Source organism: Dipodomys spectabilis, unplaced genomic scaffold, assembly GCF_019054845.1.
Source record: "Dipodomys spectabilis isolate Male_0828 unplaced genomic scaffold, ASM1905484v1 ptg000009l, whole genome shotgun sequence".
Lineage (NCBI taxonomy): Eukaryota > Metazoa > Chordata > Mammalia > Rodentia > Heteromyidae > Dipodomys > Dipodomys spectabilis.
This window is the reverse complement of record NW_024870686.1, coordinates 28,418,761-28,440,129: the sequence shown is the minus strand read 5'-3', so window position 1 is coordinate 28,440,129 and position 21,369 is coordinate 28,418,761. Positions and strand designations below refer to the sequence as shown.

At 37.1% G+C, this 21,369-nt stretch overlaps 1 protein-coding gene across 1 annotated transcript in view; it reads left to right on the top strand.

Moving 5' to 3' along the window:
- Positions 1-21,369, top strand: part of Tll1 (tolloid like 1) — a 143,741-nt gene that overhangs the window by 111,740 nt on the left and 10,632 nt on the right. The window contains exons 13-18 of the mRNA XM_042701112.1: positions 3,917-4,112; positions 6,023-6,148; positions 8,232-8,392; positions 9,986-10,166; positions 12,841-12,966; positions 17,137-17,264. Of these exons, the coding sequence (XP_042557046.1) occupies positions 3,917-4,112; positions 6,023-6,148; positions 8,232-8,392; positions 9,986-10,166; positions 12,841-12,966; positions 17,137-17,264 (918 nt within the window). The remainder of the gene's footprint in view (positions 1-3,916; positions 4,113-6,022; positions 6,149-8,231; positions 8,393-9,985; positions 10,167-12,840; positions 12,967-17,136; positions 17,265-21,369) is intronic.

The window sequence follows — 21,369 nt, the reverse complement described above, 5'->3', positions numbered from 1 at the left end:
CTAGCACTTTACTACGTGAGACACAACTCTACTTCCATCTTATCTTGTTGTTGTTGGTGGTGGTGGTTAATTGGAGGTAAGAGTCTCACAGACTTTCCTGCCCAGGCTGGCTTTTAACTGTGATCCTCAGATTTCAGCTTCCTGAGTAAGAATTGTAGGCACGAGTCACCAGCACTCAGTTGCTGTTGCTTTTTAACATGTTTAAATATGTATTTCTTCCTCTTTAAGTTGTAACAGCTTTGTAAGTCAGATAATGAGTATGTTTCTTTTTCTTTTTCTTTTTTTTGTCAGTTGTGGGGCCTGAACTCTGGGCCTGGGCGCTGTCCCTGAGCTCTTCAGCTTAAGGCTAATGTTCTACCACAAGAGCCAAAGCGCCACTTCCGGCTTTTTCTGCTTATGTGGTGCTGAGGAATTGAACCCAGGGCCTCATGCATGTGAGGCAAGCACTCTTACCACTGAACCACCTTCCCAGCTCCAGAGTATGTTTCTTTTTGAACAGTGTCACCTCTTTCCATTGCTTGATATTATTTCTCAGACTTCCTTAGATTTTTGTCATTATTAAAATAAGTTAGTGTTTAATAAGACATGTTTATTTCATTGTTTTCATTCACAAATTGTGTGTGTGTGTGTGTGTGTGTGTGTGTGTGTGTGTGTGTGTGTGTGTATGATGGCTGAACTCAAGCTTTTGCATTCAGTAGGCTTTCTTGCTTGCAGCTGGCATTCTACCACTTGAGCCACATGTCTACTCTGGAATTTTTCTGGCTATTTGGAGTAGAGTCTAGCAGACTTTTCTGTCCTAGCTGGCTTTAAACCTCAATCCTCAGATCTCAATCTCCTGAATAGCGAGGATGACAGCTGTGAACCACTGATTGATTCCCAGCTAGTCTTAGTTTTGTTTTTTAATTTCTTAAAAGCAAGAAATAGCTTTAATATTTTTCCAAATACACATCATTTGCAAGTTGTGTCAATTTTATTGCATTGCCTTCATTTGATTCTCTTATTAGTTTGAGTTGATTGTATTTTAAAGGTAGATTGTAATAGTTTTCAGAGAAATATTTTAATGTAGCAAAATACACATAAATTTTACTGTTGTAATCATTTTTTTGCATTAAGTACATGCCACACTGTTGTGCGAACAATCCCTAGAATGTTTTTCAGCATATAAAGCTGAAATTCTAATTACACTCAACAACTTCCCATTCCTTCCTCTGTTGAATTTTTCTCCCCAGGGTCTGGTAACAACCATTTTTTCTCTCTCTAGAAATTTGACTAGTCTCTGTATGTAATGTAAGTGTAGACATGTAACATTTATATTTCATTGCTATAGTATTTCAGTTAGCTGACTTTCTCAAGGTTTATCTCTAGGTTATCACATTTCAAAATAAGTATCATTTCATTGTATGTGTATCATGTTTCATTTATCCATCTACTAGTAAGGACCTAAGATTGTTTCTGTTTTTTGGCTATTGTGAATCATGGTTTCAACATAGATATACTATATATCTTCATTTATATATAGATGTCTTATAGATCATAATATATATGTATATAATTCAAACTGCTGTATGCATTGTATATGTATGTTATATATTACATATATGTGTATAAGCAAAATGTGTACAGGCATGGGAAGATAGATAATAGATGAATGTAAAGTACGTAGATAGGTCTTGAGTTCGTGTTTGCTCCTATTTGATGACAGACTGCTCCTCACTGGAAAAGCTCACATGCCAGCCCTGACTACAAAGATCTGAACACTTTACAAATGTGAGTCAGCTACATTTGGTCAAAGGAAATTTACTTTAGTTGCTTCTCAGTAGGAGCCCCTCACCCTTCCATGGTTCCCATGAACAGCTATTTAGCACTCCTCGCTTCTCTCTTATCTTTGTACTTTTATCTACTTCCAGTTTCATTAATACCAGTTTTCTGCAGAGCTGGCTATCATTTTCACTGTGTTCTGTATGTGCATCTGAGGTTTGTTTATATTATGATAAATTCACCGCATTCATCTATGGTTTATGCTCTGGTTCCCTTAGGGTCTGTAATAAATCAGCATTGTTATTATCAGAACATACTCATTATATGTGTCATTGGACATGGCATTGTATCCACCTTCCAATTCTGAACGGTGTCCACGTTTTACCTCGAGGAAACGGCTTTTTTCTTTTCTTTTTCTTCTTTCTTTTGTTTTGATCGACCATTGGCTTTCTCGTTCCTTTTCTCATGTAGTTTAAAATTATTGGCCTACCATCAATGGACTTGATTTGCTTTTTTAAAAAAAATGGAAGTTAAAACTTCAACCATATTTATTTCTATCTATCGTATATATTGGCTGAGGAGGTAATCTGATGTCCCTGGAGAAAATGCTGCACAGATGATATAAAATAAAATACCTCACACTTTCTTTTGGGCTCACTATCATTTCTCTGGGTCATGCATATGTACTTGATGAAATATAACTGTAATTAGCAGTGGAGGAGCAGATTCATTGTGAAGCTATTTTATCCCAGATTAAACTGGAAAAGCGCCTAAACACCATCATCAGGACATTGCTCAGATATCTAGGATTGGTATAGAAATAATATCTTTGGACTCTTTTTTTTTTTTGCCAGTCCTGGGCTTGAACTCAGGGCCTGGGCACTGTCCCTGAGCTTCTTTTGCTCAGGGCTAGCACTCTACGACTTGAGCCAAAGCACCACTTCTGGCTTTTTCTGTGCATGTGGTACTGAGGAATCGAACCCAAGGCCTCATGTATGCTAGGCAAGCACTTTGCCACTAAGCCACATTCCCAGTGGGAGAAAAACAAAGGAAGGGATAACAATGCTCCACAAGAAATGTACTCATTACCTTACTGATGTAGCTGTGGCCTCTCTGTACAGCATCTTTGCAAGAAAATAGAATAAAAAAAGAAATAATACCTTTGGCATTGTCATACTCTGTCTATATGAGATGTATTTCACTTTCTAAGGAATTCCACAATAGTTGCAGCAACCTGTGAAAAAAGTTTACATTTCTCCTATGACCACCCAGACATTTACATATTATGCAGATACTTTGTACTCCATAAATGGGAAACAACTAAGTATTAATCAGTCAAAATACTGCAAACTGAAAATTAAACTGATATATTTGATATCAATTAAAAGAACAAAGTGTGTGTTATGAACAAGGCAATATCAATTTTTAAATTTTAGTCATGAAGTAATGTAAATGTTTTGGTTTCATTTCCAATAATGCCTATCTAATTTTCTTCCCTTTTAGTAAAATAACTTTTTAAAGCAATAATCTTAAAATAGAAATTTAATTCCCTCTATAGAGGGAATTAACTCATCTCACTTTTATGTTAGCATTGACTTTACTTTGAAGCATTGGGTATTTCTCTAGGATCTCTCTCTCTCTACCTATCTATTTATTGTTAGTCATGGGGCTTGAGCTCTGGACCTGGGTTCTGTCTCTGAGCTCCTCAGCTCAAGGTGAGTGGTCTGCCACTTGAGCCACAGCACCACTACTAATTTTCTGGTGGTTAATTGGAGATAAGAGTCTCATGGATGTTCCTGCCCAGGCTGGCTTTGCACCGGGATCCTCAGATCTCAGCCTCCTGAGTAGTTAAGATCACAGGCATGATCCACTGGCATCCAGCAATCCTCTCATTTTTATTCTCCCAAGTAGTTACAGTTATAGGTATGAGCCCGTGATACCTGACATATAAATTCTTTTAATAATCAAAAAGTCCTTCCTCCACGTGCAGTAGGAGTGCACCATGTGTACACCCATGAGCAACACCCATGTGTACTTACTTGCTATGTCACTTTTTTATTAACAAGTCACAACTGTGACAATGAGAGTACACACGAATCTTCTTGTAAAAATTATTTTCATTAATTAGTGAGATGTTCTTGCATCTGTCCTGCTGTAGATCGAAAGACATGACAACTGTGCGTATGACTACCTGGAAGTTCGAGATGGGACCAGTGAAAATAGCCCTCTGATAGGGCGTTTCTGTGGCTATGATAAGCCTGAAGATATAAGATCTACCTCCAACACTTTGTGGATGAAGTTCGTTTCTGACGGAACTGTGAACAAGGCAGGGTTTGCAGCTAACTTCTTTAAAGGTAATCTCCAAGAGTTCACAAATGAGAGATTTTTCTTGGTTAAGATTAAATGTGTTGTTTAGCTTCAAATCAGGAGAAAACAGAGTTGAATATGTATTGGAAGTAGAAATAGTCCCTGTTCAGGGATCTTTGGGCGGGGGGAGGGATGTATGTTTTCATGGCAGAACTTAGGAGAAAATACTAGAATTTGAACTCACAGGGCAGGAAATCAAGGTTCTCTATCATCTTTTTTGTTTTGGTATGAAATAGTCAAAACTAACAAAGGAGTTACCAATAGGGAGAAACTATTTTCCATACACACAACACACTCTTCACAGACAGAAGGGAATTCACTGGCATAGAATTGCTCAGTTTACTTCCGGGTGCTGTCATTGTCCATGCGTCTCCCATGAAGTAGCATCCCCTACACTGGAAATAACATGGCCTCTTCAGCAGAATATCCCCATGCCTAAAACATCCTTTATTCCCACAGCATTATTGCTTTAGTTTTGAATTATTTCAACTTATTCTCATGTCCCATGTTTGGTGTGTATTACCAAAATTAAATGATGGACATTTTAGTGCAGCTAATGACATCAGCTCATATTTAAGAAACTGACATTTCTATTAAGGGTATGGTTGTCGTATAAAACTTTCCTGAGTGAAGCAACGTTTTCTCTCTACTGATCTTTCAAGAATATGTGCTGTATTTAATTTGTGCCTGTCCAAGTCCAGTGATAGCTATCTCAATATTTTCATACTGTAAAAAATCAACTAGTATAAGCCAGCAGCTGGAGACTCATTCTTGTAATCCTAGCTACTCAGGAAGCTGAGATCGGAGGATGGTGGTTCAAAGTAAGCCTAGGCAGAAAAGTCCATGAGATTCTTATCTCCTGTTAAGGAGCACAAAGCTGAAAGTAGAGGTGTGGTTCAAGTGCCAGCTTTGAACAAAAATGCCAGGAGAAAGTGTGAAGCCTTGAGTTCAAGTACAAATAGATAGGCAGACAGAAAAACAGACAGACAGAAACACATACACAAACACATCAACTGTATAATGAATTTCTCTGAGAATATAATTGATGGATTCATATAAGTTGAAATTGTATGAACTCATTGAAATATATGTTGACATGTTTACAGTTTTCTGCATGCCTTCTATTCCACAGTAGGTACTTACACAATTGGTTTTAAAAATGTGTAGTGTTGCTGATGTATTATTTCTTTGGAGATATTACTAGTGCCTATTTATAATATATTTTTTCTGAAAATGCAATTATGGAGTACTTTGTCATATACATATATGTATCAATACAAATACATATATATGTATATGTATGAATATATAGTCATACTCATTTAAACTTTATATACACTTATAAAATATTGAATTATTACATATTCAGGACTGAATGTCTATAGGTAAAGCACCAATTACTATAATTTAAAGAACTAGTCAGTTGCTTGCGCTTTAAATATTTTTACAGTTAATGTCTTATCAAATCTACTTCTCATAATGAAATGTCTTTAAAATCACTCTGTGCATTTAGTTCTAGGGAGAGAAGTCAAGGTTTCATGCATAATAAGAATGTGCTCTGCCCCTGAGCTGTATCTCCAACCTCTAAAACCAATTTTTGAGAGGTATCTAGGAAACTCTATTTTGTAATCAGCAGATGAAAGTTTTTCCCCCATTTTGTCTTTCTTTTGATTTTTTCCAGCATTCTTAGGTTACACTAACTTAAATTCTTACATGACATCCACCATCCGTCCATCCATCCATCCATCCATCCATCCATCCAGACACATTGTTCCTCTTTCTTTGCTGTGGAAATGAGAAAGGAATACCCTCTCTTTTATTTAGAGCCATGAAGTATTCTATTTTCTAAATTTACAACTCTTTCCAAATAAACGACTTTTATTCATCACTTTGGTAGAGGAAGACGAATGTGCCAAGCCTGACCGTGGAGGGTGTGAGCAGCGCTGTCTGAACACACTGGGCAGTTACCAGTGTGCCTGTGAGCCTGGCTATGAGCTGGGAGCTGACCGGAGGAGCTGCGAAGGTAGGACCCGCGCCTGCCAGAAACCCCTCCTCCTCCTTTACATTCTCATTCTCTCTTACTCTCTGTCTCTGTCTGTCTGTCTGTCTGTCTTCTTCCTCTCTGGCTCCATTATAACATGTTTTCTTAGCTAGTAAGTCTTCTGAAAATGAGCATCTTGTTATCTATTGTGGCCGTGCATCAGTGGCAAAGGCATTAAAATGATTTGCTTAACCGGCAAATGCCATCTGCCACCTCTTTCTTGACTTAAAAAAATACACTCTTGCTATTTCTTTCCAAAAGTTTGAACAAACTCTTGTCAGGCTTTCATAAGTGTCCATCTCATGTATTATACTACTAATCTTACCTGTAGAGTGGGCATATTTATGGAGGAAATAAAGTATGTCTGAAAAGAGGGCACTGATTTAAAGAAAATTATAATGAAACATTATATAATTGTTGCGATTGTTAGAATTATTTCACAGTGGTAAAATTGAACCCATGACCTCGTATATACTAGGCAAGCAATATCCCTGGCCCCAAATGACTAACTTAGTGTGGCCCTCTCGAAATAAATATTTTACTTTAAGTCACTTATTCATCAAAAATGGTAAAAGTGAATATGCAATTTGTTTTCTTTGTACATTTATAAGGAACAGATATATACACATATGTATGTATGGATATATATCCATCTATCATCTGTCTATACACAAAGACAGAGACTAATTTTTTTATTGTGAAAATACTGTACAGAGGGGTTACAATTACATGGACAAGATAATAAGTATATTTCTTATCAAGCATTGTAGCCTCCTCCTTCGTTTCCCCTTCCCATCCCTTTCCATCCTGCCCCCACCCCCCCATCCAATCCCCCCTCCCCACACACCAAAGTTGTAAAGTTCGTTTTCGACATAACGACTTGTACATCTCATTGTTGCAATGGGTCCACTTGTATCCCTATTTAAATGATTTGTTTTTCCCTTCCCCTCCACAAATTATACTGACATCAAATACAGTGAAAGCAGGGGTTATACTGTGGGGGAGGGTCATACAAAGCAACAAAGAAATAATCTTATAAATGTGTAGAGACTAATTATTTAAGATGGTATTGGACTCCATAGGAATTAATTATGAATTGGCATACAATATGTGTTCTAGCCACCTGATTTACTTTGGGATACTGTCAATTTTTCTATTACAAATAATGTAGAAAAGGAAAGTAAAAAGTAGTTTTTAAAAATACACAGGACAAGCTGGGCGCTGGTGGCTCATGCCTGCAATCCTAGCTACTCAGGTGGCTGAGATCTGAGGATCGCAGTTCAAAGCCAGCCCAGGCAGGAAAGTCTGTGGGACTCTTATCTCCAATAAACTGCTAAGAAAACCAGAAGTGGTGCTGTGGCTCAAGTGGTAGAGCTCAGCTCTCCATGAGCTGAAGAGCTGAGGGACAGCGCCCAGGCCCAGAGTTCAAGCCCACACCAGTACACAGGGAAAAAAACAAAAACAAAAAAAAAAACTAGTTGTTAAATAAAGTGTTTTGTGTTAAATTTGTTCATTTTACCATAATTTATCTTGCCTGGTAGTTCAGACAACTTGATGCTATTTGTGATTTTGGAATAAGTAAGTGATTTTGATCGTTCCATATAAGATTATGCTATGGTGCATGTCTGTGTATAGATGTAGTATGTATGCATGTACAGATATCTGTTTCCCTGTCTCTCTGTCTCCTTCTCCCTCTCTTGCCAGTCTCTTTCTCTATATATTCTTTAATTATTGCAGCTGCTTTATCAGTTTTCATAAAAATTATGTTTTCTCTGTATTTTGCAGTAGCCAAGGTATTATAAAATATTTTATACTCAATTAAAAGATAAGGAAGTGAGACAGAGTGCCAAATTTTAATGGGATTGAAAGTGTTGCTCAGTCATATGGTTATTTGTTCCAAAGCTATATGTTCCAAGTGGGATATGATGAATTAAAATAGCTGTTAAAACTAAAGAATCTGGAGGGCCATGTTCAGTTGAAATTTAGTGTGAGATGTGTGGCTGTCAATAGCAGGTTCACAGAAAGGAATTTGTCAAAAGCACCTTTCTCTCCTCTTTCCTTCTAGCCGCTTGTGGAGGACTCCTGACCAAACTCAATGGCACGATCACCACACCTGGGTGGCCTAAAGAGTACCCTCCAAATAAAAACTGTGTGTGGCAGGTGGTTGCACCAATCCAATACAGGATTTCTGTGAAGTTCGAGTTTTTTGAATTGGAAGGCAATGAAGTAAGTGAACAACAGATAGGTTTTTTGGTCAGGTTTTGGGACTCTCTAAAGGCAAAATGGCGAACTTGAAAGAGAAAAGAAAGGAAAAGGGAAAGAAGGAGAGAGGAGGTGGAGGGAGGGAGGGAAGAAGGAAGAAAGGGAGAAGGGAGAATGCCAAGCATTAGTGTAGACATCTTTCTTTGTTCTACTTGTGGTTTGCTTCAGCAAACCACAGGAGTAGGAATTTACTCATGAGTTGATATAATACATAATATAGGATGAGGAGGAAAAGTTTGCATTCAGGAGGAAAGAAGGTGGATGGAGCTTTGTGTTCTAGAAGCATTACTCTTAAAATAGTGATCATGAGAGCTACAAGGGCCCTTTTGCAAACGTTGTTAACATGAATTAAAATTTTGATTTCTGCATAGAAAGCCAGTACAGTTGGATAATTTACCTATGGGACACAACCAGATTTATCTAATACTAGATTAAAATGAAAACTTCACATTTTTCCTCAGGATGACAATGCTAAAGGAAAGTCAGTTGTAAAGTCATATGTATTCTTAAATATTGCTAATTACACATTTATGTAATAAGGTCATTCATGCAAGGTGATTTTTAAAGTACTCTATTAGAAGTTTAGAGAAGTGTGTTGCAGAAACATGCATTAGTTTCATAGAATTGCTGAAGAGTACTTGTCATATGAGTGTGTTACAGAGAAATCAGATAACTATACTTCATTTTGTTATCAATTCCTGCCTTTATTTCCTGGAATAGAATTTGTATTTATTTGCAACCTCGAGTCCTCTAAATTATGTTCTCAGGACCTAGCACCAGAAAGGAAGAAATATCACGTTTTTTTTTTTTTTAACATTTTGAAAGACAAAAGATCTTTTAAAATTAAATACCAAGTGTATGCCTTTATTTTTTTTTATTGTTTTCCACATTTTAATTAAAGTCAATTAGTTGTACAAGGGAGTTTCATCTGACATATTCATCTATGCATAACTATGCCTAGATCAGACTTACCTCCTGTGTCTCTCCATTCTTTCTCTTTCCAAAACTTTGGAAGTTCCTGGGGTTGGGGGTTTAGCCCAATGGAAGGGCGCCCGCCCGGCGCGCGCAAGGCCCTGGGTTCGGTTCTCAGCCCTGGGGAAAAAAAAAAGCTACAAAACTTTGGAAGTTCCTCATGGTGAGATTCTGATCAGAGCACTGTGTTTATGGGACCTAACGCTGGATGAACCCAAACTCTACACTGCCAGTCACCATAGTGCTACTGTGAGAAGTGTAAATTTGAATAAAGTATTTAAAAAATGGAACTTTAGTTTAATAGAAGTGTTACTTCTATTACTCGTGCTTGTTTTGTACACTCATAGACCAGTGTCATGGCATGACTGTCAGTGTTAAGATATCCATGGCAAGTTCAGAAGATAGCAACAATAAATTTCTCCTCTACTAGAGCTTGCATGCTTTGGGGCTCATCATCAAACCCTTCTTTCTATTTTTTTTTCTTTACCTGTTAATTCCAGTCTGACTACCATGAAGGTAAAAGAAGGTAAAATATGGCATGTATTTCACAAATACCTGTCAGTCCTCTGGTACTCTTCAATCTAGGTTTGCAAATATGATTTTGTGGAGATCTGGAGTGGACTTGCTTCTGAGTCTAAATTGCATGGCAAGTTCTGTGGTGCAGAGGTCCCGGATGTGATTACCTCTCAGTTCAACAACATGAGGATTGAATTCAAATCTGACAACACTGTATCCAAGAAGGGCTTCAAGGCACATTTCTTCTCGGGTAAGTCTGTCCAACACAATGTGTGTTGGACAATGTCTCTGTGAACTGGCTTTCACTGTTTGCCATCTTGTCTTCAGGGTTTTCTCTAAATGTATCTTGGAGGTACATAAAAGAGATGACTACTTGCTCTAGGTTTAAGCATTTTTTTTTTTACTTACTATTATACCTGACATTAATAAAGGGGTCCTGAAGTCATGTCCCCCAACAGTTAGCTCTTATGTAAAATGCAGTATTCTGAGAAGAGCTACAAATAACAAGCATAAGTTTCTTTATAGCCATGACAGGTAGATATGAATAATTAAACCAGGCATCCAAAACCTAGCAGATTCTTAAACATAATTTTTTTGTTTTGGAAAACATACACTTATTTTAGCAACATATCTCTTCTTTTTCACCCTCCTTTTGCCACATAATTTTTATCCTAATAGCAATAAATAATCACAATATCACATCTTGCTTTGTTATGGTAGGAAATGAAATTATGATTTTAATGAAAATAACACCTGAGATGTGTTCAACAGTTTTTACTTATATATTTGGAAAAATTTAACCAACTCAAAGTAAAATTTCTCATGGAAGCTAAATTTTGATATGTATCCCCCATTTTGCAAAACAGAGAAATAGGAGCGAAAAGTCTTTATTTTCTCATATTCAGAGTCATTCTTTATCAAAGCATTACTCTGAAATACTAAAAATATATAAACTTTTAATAAGCATTAGTAGAGTAGCCAATTCTGCCTTTTTAGCCAGCAAGCATTTAAAGCAACTACACTCCAATGATGCTCTAACATTAGGCAATTTGGATTGAGTTAACTCTATGTACATTTATTCCAATTCTTCTATGTTGAAAATTAATGAGATTTAGGGTTAGTTTGGAGTTTTAAGAATGATTGAAGTCAATGCTTCACTGATTCCATTGTGGTCTGAGTCAGACACAAAAGTGAACTGGACATGCAATGGAACTCTGCTTCCCTGTTCTGGTCCCTTCTTTCTCCCAAATTTAATTACCTCTCAAAATTTCTCAGGCTTTCACTGAAGATTTATGTTAGTCAAAGTGGAATTTTAATACCCTATTCTAAAAAAGGGGAAGACTTTGCTAGAGACTATTTTATAAATACGTGTTTTGCATATTTTCATTTATTTAAAAAAATGAGCGAAAAAATTGAAATAATGAGGTGAATAAATCTTATCAAAAATGATTCAGGATATTTTTTGCATTTCCTTTATCATACCTTTTATTTTAAAATTACTTACAAAGTAAATACTGTACTCCAATGTACGATTAAAGACACTCTGAAAACTATAAAAATTCATTTTCTGTTATTTTTTGACATCAGGAAAGTTTTCTGAAATATAAAGGGCATTTGGCTTTATTTATTTGTGTTGTAAGAACAGTCTTATTGAAGTATAAATCATGCTTCTTTAATTCTTCTAACATACCTTAATTCTTCTGCCTGTATGTGTTTGATATATTCTCATATCACAATGCATGAATATCACTTTTTGCATATGTGTGCTGCAGTGTAATTAGAGAAGTAGAAAAATGGACACATCTTTAAATGTTCCTATTGGATCATTTCTTTCAAATACCTTTTAAAATTTTATATTGATAAAAAGAACCATTGGCTTAATTAAAAAAGCAAAAGTAGCACACCTGGTGTGTCACTGTGGGCTCACTCATTCTCAATACAAAAAAATCAGCTGACAGTGTAAAGCCTCCAATGTAACTTTGCTGTGTCCACTTCATTCCCTTTGTGGGAATAATGCCGTCTAAGTGAAATGCCTTTGTATGTGGATCAGGAGCAAGCTCCCCTTTGACTTCATGGAGTATGCCAGCGAGGATGACAGCTCAGAGACTTGGGTGATAGCTGTGGCTATCAATAAGCTATCAATTAATTACCTATTAACCTAGCTTGGCTTTTTTCTCCAGTAATGAATTTTCTAGGTATTTCTTAAAACTGGTGTTGCCTATTCCAAACACTCTATTAGTGGATTTAGGCTATCAGAAATTGATTTGCTTACAATATATAAATTAAGTGTCATCTATAGCATGGGCTAATGATATGTTTCATTGCCTTGGAATATTTCAGCATATCTACCTTCATTCATGCTTAGTAAATGTGTAAAGTTAATGAAAAATATCAATGATAGGAATGACGGAAATAATCACATACAGATCTTGAAAACAATTTTAGCCTCTGTTGTCATATGATGATATACATCTATATATACACACACACATATATATATATATATATATACATACACAGAAAGAAGGATTTTAATCTAAGTTAATGATATTTCTTGCCTTTATTTGACATTTCAAAATTATTTTTAAGAATAGAAACAGAAGTGTTTGGAATTATTTGGCGAAAGATTTGTTCATTTTTGCTTATGTCCTCAAAAAAAAAAAACCTTCTACACCATCACAGGAATGAAAGTGGATTATAAGTTGATCCATTAAGAGATGGAAACTTAATGACACAATCCAAGGCTCCAAGCTCAATAAGGACAGGAGAGAACTTCAACACCTTAAACCTGTGTTTGTTGTATGCAGGGAAGGGAGAAAATCGTGGCTTAGTGTACCTTTTGCCAGTATTCACCACATGATGTTTTCTTTGCTTTTGAAGCTACTGACTAATGAGTTGGGGGGGGGGGTTCATTTCTTTGCCAGACAAAGATGAATGCTCTAAGGATAATGGCGGATGTCAGCACGAATGTGTCAACACCATGGGCAGTTACATGTGTCAGTGTCGGAATGGCTTCGTGCTGCATGAAAACAAACATGACTGCAAAGAAGGTAGGGGAAGACAGCACTTTCCTTGACATCTCTGATTTCATGTGGTTGGAGTAAAGCTTGGCTCTTGAGCAGAATTAATTGCTTCATCATTATTAATATTATATGAATTCGCTGAATGAATACTAATTATGTGGATAAATCTTAACAGGGCTAAAGACGAAAAATAGTGTATAACATGCAAAGATGTAAGCTGTATCATGGAGATGTTATTGTATCATCTAAAGCTTTTTACATTTCACAGGGTGGCAGTAGAATAACTACAGATTGAGAAGCTGCGATGATCCTTGGGTCATTCTAGATCAGATCCTATGAGGCTAATTTTTGCAAAAACGTTTTCCATTTGATGTGATAGCCATCTGTTCTTGTAGCTGTGTGACATGTGAGGAACCTCTTAAATACCAGTAGCGTCCTGCTCAAACGTCTACCAAAGTGAAGACTTTTGTCAGTGGCAGCTACTGTGCCATTTAAAGATTTAACTCAGGATTTTGGGAAAAAAATCCAAACAAAACCCCACAGCATATTAGTAGCACAAAATTAGCCAAAATATTTTGATCCCAGTGCCTTATAAAACTTCAGGTTTTTTTTAATACAAAACTTTTACTTTTCTCGGGTACTATGGGTTAGGAGAGAAAAACATAATTATTCAATTCTTATTTGTTCTTTCGAGAGTGTTCTCTGGAATTTCCTGATTAGACTGGATGTATGCCTGTCTTGAATGGAATTTTCTTTCTTTCTTTCTTTTGTCAGTTGTGAGGCTTGAACTCTGGGCCTGGGCACTGTTCCTAGGCTCTTTAGCTCAAGGCAAGCACTTTACCACTTGAGCTACAGCACTATTTCCTGGAAATTTCTTAAGAGAGCTTTTTATATGTAACTTCAGTGTTTGTAGACCCAACTAAAATGTCAGGTAGTAAATTTTTGCATATACCTTGAAGACATAAAGAACCTTCTGAACTAACCTCCTTGCATTCAGTTATGTTCAGATAGGATTTTCCTTTTACATTGGGATAATGGCATTGTGTGAAATCATACACAAGCAGGAATTTTTCTTTCTCCACTTTCATATAGGATATTTGCAACTTCATGAGATACGCTATTAAATAAATAGTTTGGGATAACAGGTGCAATTGTTATTGCAGACTGGAAAGCAAGAAATACCCAGGAAAAAAACCCAAAGAAGCCTTTACTGATTTGTACCTAGTCTACATATAGATAGCTATGTAATCAATAAATTTGTCATCTATATAGCTACATAATCAATCTATCATCTATCTGTCTGTCTATCTAACTCTATCTACCTACCTATCTACTTACTTACTATCTACCTACCTACCATGGTTTACCAGTAACAAATACGTCTTTATATGTCCAGAAATAGTTTTGTAAAAATTTTCCTTCTAAATAGAATGATGTTCACGTAGCCTTAATATTCATATTCTCTCTCTCTCTCTTTTTCTCTCTCTTACTTCCTCCTTCTTTTGGCAATATTGTAGTTTGGACTCAAGAACTTTCAGGTTAGATGAATGGAAGAAAGAATTTAGAAGAAAGAATTATTCAGATCTTCTTTGAGAGTCTGCTATGAAATCTTCTACTTAAAATAGATACATAGCTATTTTTGAAAGGAAAATCCTTAATGATGGTTTAAAACTTGCTAGTTATAAGTGGCAGGTATGAAAGCAAAACCACTTCTGCACTAGAACACTATTTTAAAACAAGCATCAACTAGAGCCCTGTAGTTGCACAGATTGTTTGACACAGTCAAAATGAGTACCAATACAATCTAGTTCAACAGATACAATCTAGTTCAACAACAAAGTATCAATGGACTAAGAGAAGCAAAGAAAGAGTCATTAGACCAGAAATTAATAGGTTTAGGGAGAATTGTGAGGAGAAAATTGTGAGGAATGTGGGGAGGGAAAGGGAGAGAAGGGAATATAACCAAGACCTAAATTCAAAGAGAGGAAAAGAATAGAAGGAAAGGAAAAGAGAGATAAAGAAAAAAGGAAAAAAGAAAAATTAAAAAATTAAAAATGAAACATTTAAAAAGTAAGTATAAAGCTGGGCACTGGTGTGTTGAAAATGAACTTTACAACTTTTTTATTTTTATTTTTTTAAATATATTTTTATTGTGAAAATACTGTACAGAGGGGTTACAGTTACATGGGTAAGATAATGAGCACATTTCTTATCAAGCATTGTAGCCTCCTGCTTTGTTTCCCCTTCCCATCCCTTCGTATCCTCCTCTGCCCCGTCTCCCCCCCACCAAAGTTGTAAAGTTCGTTTTTCAACATAACAACTTGTACATCTCATTGTTGCAATGGGTCCACCTGACTTTACAACTTTTGTGGGGGGTGGGGGAGAGTTGTTGGAGAGGTAGGGAGGTGGAGGGAAGGAATGGTAGGGGAAAAACAGAAGAGGAGGTAACGATGCTGGATAGGAAATGTACTCATTACCTTACTCATGTAACTGTAACTCCTCTGTACAGTATCTTTACAATAAAAAATATGTACAAACAAAATAAGTGGCGGGGGCTCTACCACTTGTGCCCTTTCTTACTTTGTTTGTAGGTTGGGTCCTGAATTTTTTGTTTGGGCATGATTCTAGTCTTCTCTTTTTTTTTTTATTTTTCCGGGGTGGGGGGTCTGGTCGTGGGGCCTGAACTCTGAACCTGGGCGCTGTCCCTTAGCTCTTCAGCTCGAGGCTAGCGCTCTACCACTTGAGCCACAGTGCCACTTCTGGCTTTTTTCTTTTTGCTTATGTGGTGCTGAGGAATCGAACCCAGGGCCTCAGGCATGCAAGGCAAGCGCTCTACCACTGAGCCACCTTCCCAGCTCCAACCATAGTCTTCTTAACCTACACTTTCTGTGTAACTGTGATTATGGATCTGAACCAACACACGCAGCTTGTTTTTGAGATAGAAGTTTCTCTAATGTTTTGCCCAGGGACAGACAGGAGCCACCAGGCCTGGCTCAACATCATTCATTCATTTGTTCATTTATTGCCAGGAAAAGGGTTGAATTTTCTTTTATGTATGCTGTAGAACACACACCATGCACAGTTCAGCTGCAAGTATCTTCACGTTGCTGCAGGCTGTTGTAGATCCTGAAAACTCTGCATTTCATGTGACAGGACAAATGTAGGGATTAGGGAATCAAGAAAACCCTTGTCATGACTCAATCCAGAATTCTTACCATGATAAAATTCATTAATGTTGCAGGGCTGTGGATTGAACCCAAATCTGCTTGCAGGCTCGGCAAGCACTGTGCCACTAAGCTCCGGGCCTAGTCTTTTAAGGTCATTATTTTGTTAGGTAATCCTCATTTGTTTGGTAGGAGCTAAGTTTCTCTCTCTCTTTTTCTCTTTCATTCCCCTGCAGCAAATCCGCACCTCCCTGTGAAAATCTAGTATGGCTAGGGAATAGGTGTAGATTTAAGGAACAAAAACAATAGTGATTGCATTCATTTGGCATGGACCGCTTGTGCAGTCTAGCAGCTGGGCAGAGTACTCTTCTAATAGTGAAGAACTTCCCCAAATATGGTAACATTGTGCAAAACATGGTTGACATCCATTTAATTGAATGAGACAGTTTTTGAGGTTAGTTTAGAATCTATCTTCAAGATTAGAAGCTGTTCACTTATTTTCCCCTAGTGTTTCATATCTCTGAGGAAATGGAAGTAAGTTTATTCTAACAACTACAATTATGATTTAAGGATTAGAATATATACTAAGAGGGAGCAAAAAATGTAAATACTTGACTTATAAAATTCCCTGTTGATGTTAATTAGCTGCTGGTCAAGGAAAACTAATAAAAATTGTACAACCCATCGAAAGTGTTTTGCACATAGCCAGTGTTGAGATTCTGCCTTGTCAATATATGTTGCTCCACTGAAGTCTCAGTGGATAAAGCCAACAGTTTAAATAATTTGTTTTCTTTGAGGAGCTTACCTAATTTGTGCTAAACAATTCCAGTGAGTCAGACAACAAGCATTGTTTGACTGTGCCCTGAAGTGTATTTGCCAAATGCAAATGAGTATGATCACGGAGATTAGAATGATGAGTAGCTAGTGTTCAGGAAACTCTTTCCACGGAGCAGTGGGAAAATAGGCTGTAGGTTTTCTAGCCCAATCTTGGATTCGATTTGTTCACCAACTGATAATGTCTTTCTTTGCACAGCTGAGTGTGAGCAGAAGATCCACAGCCCTAGTGGCCTCATTACCAGCCCCAACTGGCCAGATAAGTACCCAAGCAGGAAAGAATGTACGTGGGAAATCAGCACAATTCCTGGCCATCGGATCAAATTAGTAAGTGAGCGCATCCTTCTTTCCATTACATGCCTGTGCCTTTGTAAGGGGCACACAGTTGGTGGGGATGGGGAGAGAATATTTGGTTCATTGAATTGATTCAGTGGGCAGCTTGAAAATATCTTCCTTTGCATGCTTTTCCTCATGACACTAAATAAACCTTTGCTTTCCTAGATCAAGAGGGGATAGCCATATTGTATTTCTCTAGTTACCATTAAAGGTCCTTTACTAAATGCTTGAGAAGGCATTACCAAAGTGGATGCTAACCGTTGGGTTTACCTTCCAATCATTTACTGGCAGTAGTGTTCCTAAATGGGAGAATCAATGAAGGAACAAGAAGTCAGGCATTTAGCAGGGAAAACAATTGGAATAAATCACTTCCTAAACACCACATAATACATTCTACTGGTTTTGTGAATTCTATGTGCCCCATATACAAAGCATTTTTTACAATAAAATAGATTTTGTCTTATGGTTTGGAGAATATCACTTTTGCATAATGTATTATCTTCTATAATAAGATACTGATACACTCATTATATATGAAAAATTCAAATATGAGTATTGTTTGCTTTGTTTGATTTCCCTTCTGCATTCTTTAGCTATTGTAATCTGTCCTGGTTGAAACTAAATGTTGACTTCAATTACAGAGTTTATAAATTCTCTACTTTAAGGAAATAACATCATAGGAATATGGAAATTAGAGAATTACTTTCCACATACTGTATTTAGAAGCAAGAAATACTGGCCAACAAGGCTTAGAACACAGTCTAGCAGACATCTCATTAAAGAACAAAAATTATCTCAGGAATGAAGATGAGTCTACCCATCTGAAATGGTTCATTGAGGTACAAGACATAGTTTTAATTTCTCTGTTTGGACTTTTCTACTCAGTGTTTTTTTTTATTTTGTCCAACAAAGAGTATTTTTTAAACTAAAGCATTATAATAAAATCAGAGGCAGTGATACGGAATTCCTTCTACTTGCCATATCTTGTAAAGGCCTTGTCACACGAAGTCACCATTTCAGTGATTCATGCTGACGGACTCTAGATACTGAGATGAGAATGGCAGGAAGGACATTGCTCCAGTCCTGTCCAAGGTCCTGACTGAGAGAAGTTATTAAAAATAATGGCATCTTTCTATAATGCACTAAGCTAAAGAACTGGGATCTGGAGAAGCTGACAGTGTCTTCTAAAATTTTTAAATAACCACTACCTCATGCCATTCCACAAATAAAATGACTTCCAGTCTTGTCAGTTTTGAAAGGGTTTCCCAGAGAGTAAGCAGGGCTTGTCTTATGAAACACTGCATGTAGGCTCAAGAGAAGTTAAGAACTAATGTGTGTACAGGGCCTAATACTTTCGAGGTGATGTCATGAATGCTATCTCAGTTTGGTCTCCGGAGTGACACAGAGTGAACATGGCCCCTAGAAGTTTAGATGACTTGATAGGTTTGAAAAGCTTTAAGAGTCTGAATTCCTTAAAATCCACATAGTCTGTCTCTACACTTTATCTTGCTTTTTTATTGTAATACCTTATATCAGAGAAGGAAGAGATGCATAATTGCTGTGGGTGCATGGATTTAATAATTTATATTAGAGTTCTTAAATGCAAATCTATATTTGCAAGGCAAAGTAATAATGATTAAATTAAAAAATATACAACAGGGAATTATGGAGAGATTAGGAACATATGTTTTGAACTCAGAGACTTGGGTCTAGATCCGAGCCCTTCTGCTCACTCTATTCTATCATGGGAAAGCTATTTATCCTTGGATAGCCTTTATTTGTTCATGGGGAGCTGGGGGCTAGTGCTGAATCATGTTTTGTATGTGTATTAAATGAAAAAATATATAAAATGTTTGTTGTAATGCCTTATTAAATATCAACAAGTATTGATGGATGATATCCAAACAGTAATAGTAATGATCATTTTTAACACAAACCACAAATCTTTTTATTAGATTATTTAATCATGACCAGTAAGAAATTTCCCACAGCCTTGTGAATACGAAGTTCATTTCTAACAAGGGGAAGTGTAGCAAATTATCCCTTTTCAGAAAATCTCTTATTTAAAGACAGTCATGTAGAAAATTTTATAGAGGTTATGTACTATGGTCTGTTTTGCAACAATTTTAATGCCAGCACTTTATTGTGAGAACAGCCAGACAATACACAAATGAATAGATTTTATTGTGTTCCACTAAAATCAAATTTTACAAACAGGACGCAGGCCAGATTTAGCCTGTGGGATGTCGTTCATCTTCCCTGGAGCTAAGAAAGTTTGGAAAACAAATCTGAACTGGACCCGATTGGCTAGCACTTGCAATCCTAGCTTGCTACTCAGGAGGCTGAGATCTACACAACTGAGATTTCAGGCTAGCCCAGGCAGGACAAGTCTATGAGATTTCATTGCCAAAATAACCAGCAAAAGACTAAGCTGGATATGTGTCTCAAATGGTAGTGTGCCAGCTGTGCAAGCCAGCCCAGCAAGCTGAAGGCCTTAGAAAGCAAACCTGGGTGTGCAAAAAACAAAGTAAACCAAAAACAATGAAAGAGAATATGAGATCATAAATTCATAGTGATGTGATTGCTTCCCTGAATAGTATGTACTGAGAGGGTGAAAAAGTTTAGCCCTTACGTTTTTGAAAGGAAGAATAAGGGATATTGACCTTCATCACTCTAACCCATAGAGCCAGTGATCTGCCACCTTCCTGCAAGGCACTTTTTTGAAAAGGAAGTTTGTAGATGGGTTGAAGTGAAGGCTCTTAAAATGGGGAGAATGTCCCAGATTACTTTTGTGGTTTGATCATGGAGTGCTTAGAAGTGGGAGGCAGGAGGTTAGATAGGAGCCAGCATGTAATATTATGAACATCGAGATTAGTGGAAGGAATCAAGAACCTACAAAAGAAACAGAGACTCTCCAGCTGGAAAATGGCAAGGAACAGATTCTCACTCATGACCTCTACAAAGAACTCAGCCCTGTCTGCTCATTTTAGACTACTGGCCTTCAAGTTTGTAGGAGAAAGAGTCTGCCTTGTTTTAAGCTCATACATTTCTGGTTATTTGCTATAGCAGTGAGAGAAAAATGAATGTGTAAGTTTTGAATTTAGTTTGAATTTAGTGATGTGTGTGTGTGACCATGAAATGAAGCCATGACTGTTTGATAGCTTGAAATCTTAATGAAAAGATGCTTGGAAGAAGTTTTCCTACCAGAGAAACATGAAACTTCTAAAGGAATGACCTTCAACATCTATACTCCTGGCTTCATCCTGTCTCAGTTCTGAGAGACTCAATGCATCATTACTTTTAGTACTTCCTTATATCTTGAATTAATCTTATATCTAGACGTTTAGGAGAATACTGCATTAGACCACATTGTCATTCATCTTATGATATCTTTTAAGTTTTGCTAAGTAATGTATAGTGGCCATTTATAGCCTTACATATGAGATAATTATCAAAAAGAAAATCAAACAACACTTCTGGAATTTGTCACCATAAATCCATAAAAAGTTTATATGATTAGAAATACAGCGGAGCTGGCAAGGTGGCTCAGTGGTAGAGTGCTGGCCTAGCATGCATGAGGCCCTGGGCTCCTCAGCACCACTTAAGCAGAAAAAGCCTGTAGTAGCACTGTGGCTCAAGTGGTAGAGTGTTAGCGTGGAGCTGAAGAGCTGAAGGACAGTGCCCAGACCCAGAGTTCGGGCCTCATGGCTGCATCAGATAACTTTGTTCTGTGCCACCCCTCTCCCTTCTCCCCATGTTTGATTATCTTGTGAGAAACCAAATAACAGTTCTTCCTCTAAACAGAAGTAAAAGATAGCTAGTAATAAAGGGCTCCAAACGGTCTCTCATAGCTTCTGGAATTGCATCAATCCTTGTATTGGTCTTAGTTCACATTTTATTGCTGTATTAAATACAATTACTGTATCATCTTGACTTTTGGGAATATATGTGGTTGCTTTCCATGACCCTGTCCTTTGGCCAATGCTTGCATTTTTAATAACAGAGTCTCTGTAGATGCAGAAGGGACAGCATATGCAAGCCCAGGAGCCAATCAGGGAGATTATTATTATTCTGTATTCCAGAAACATACAGTTAT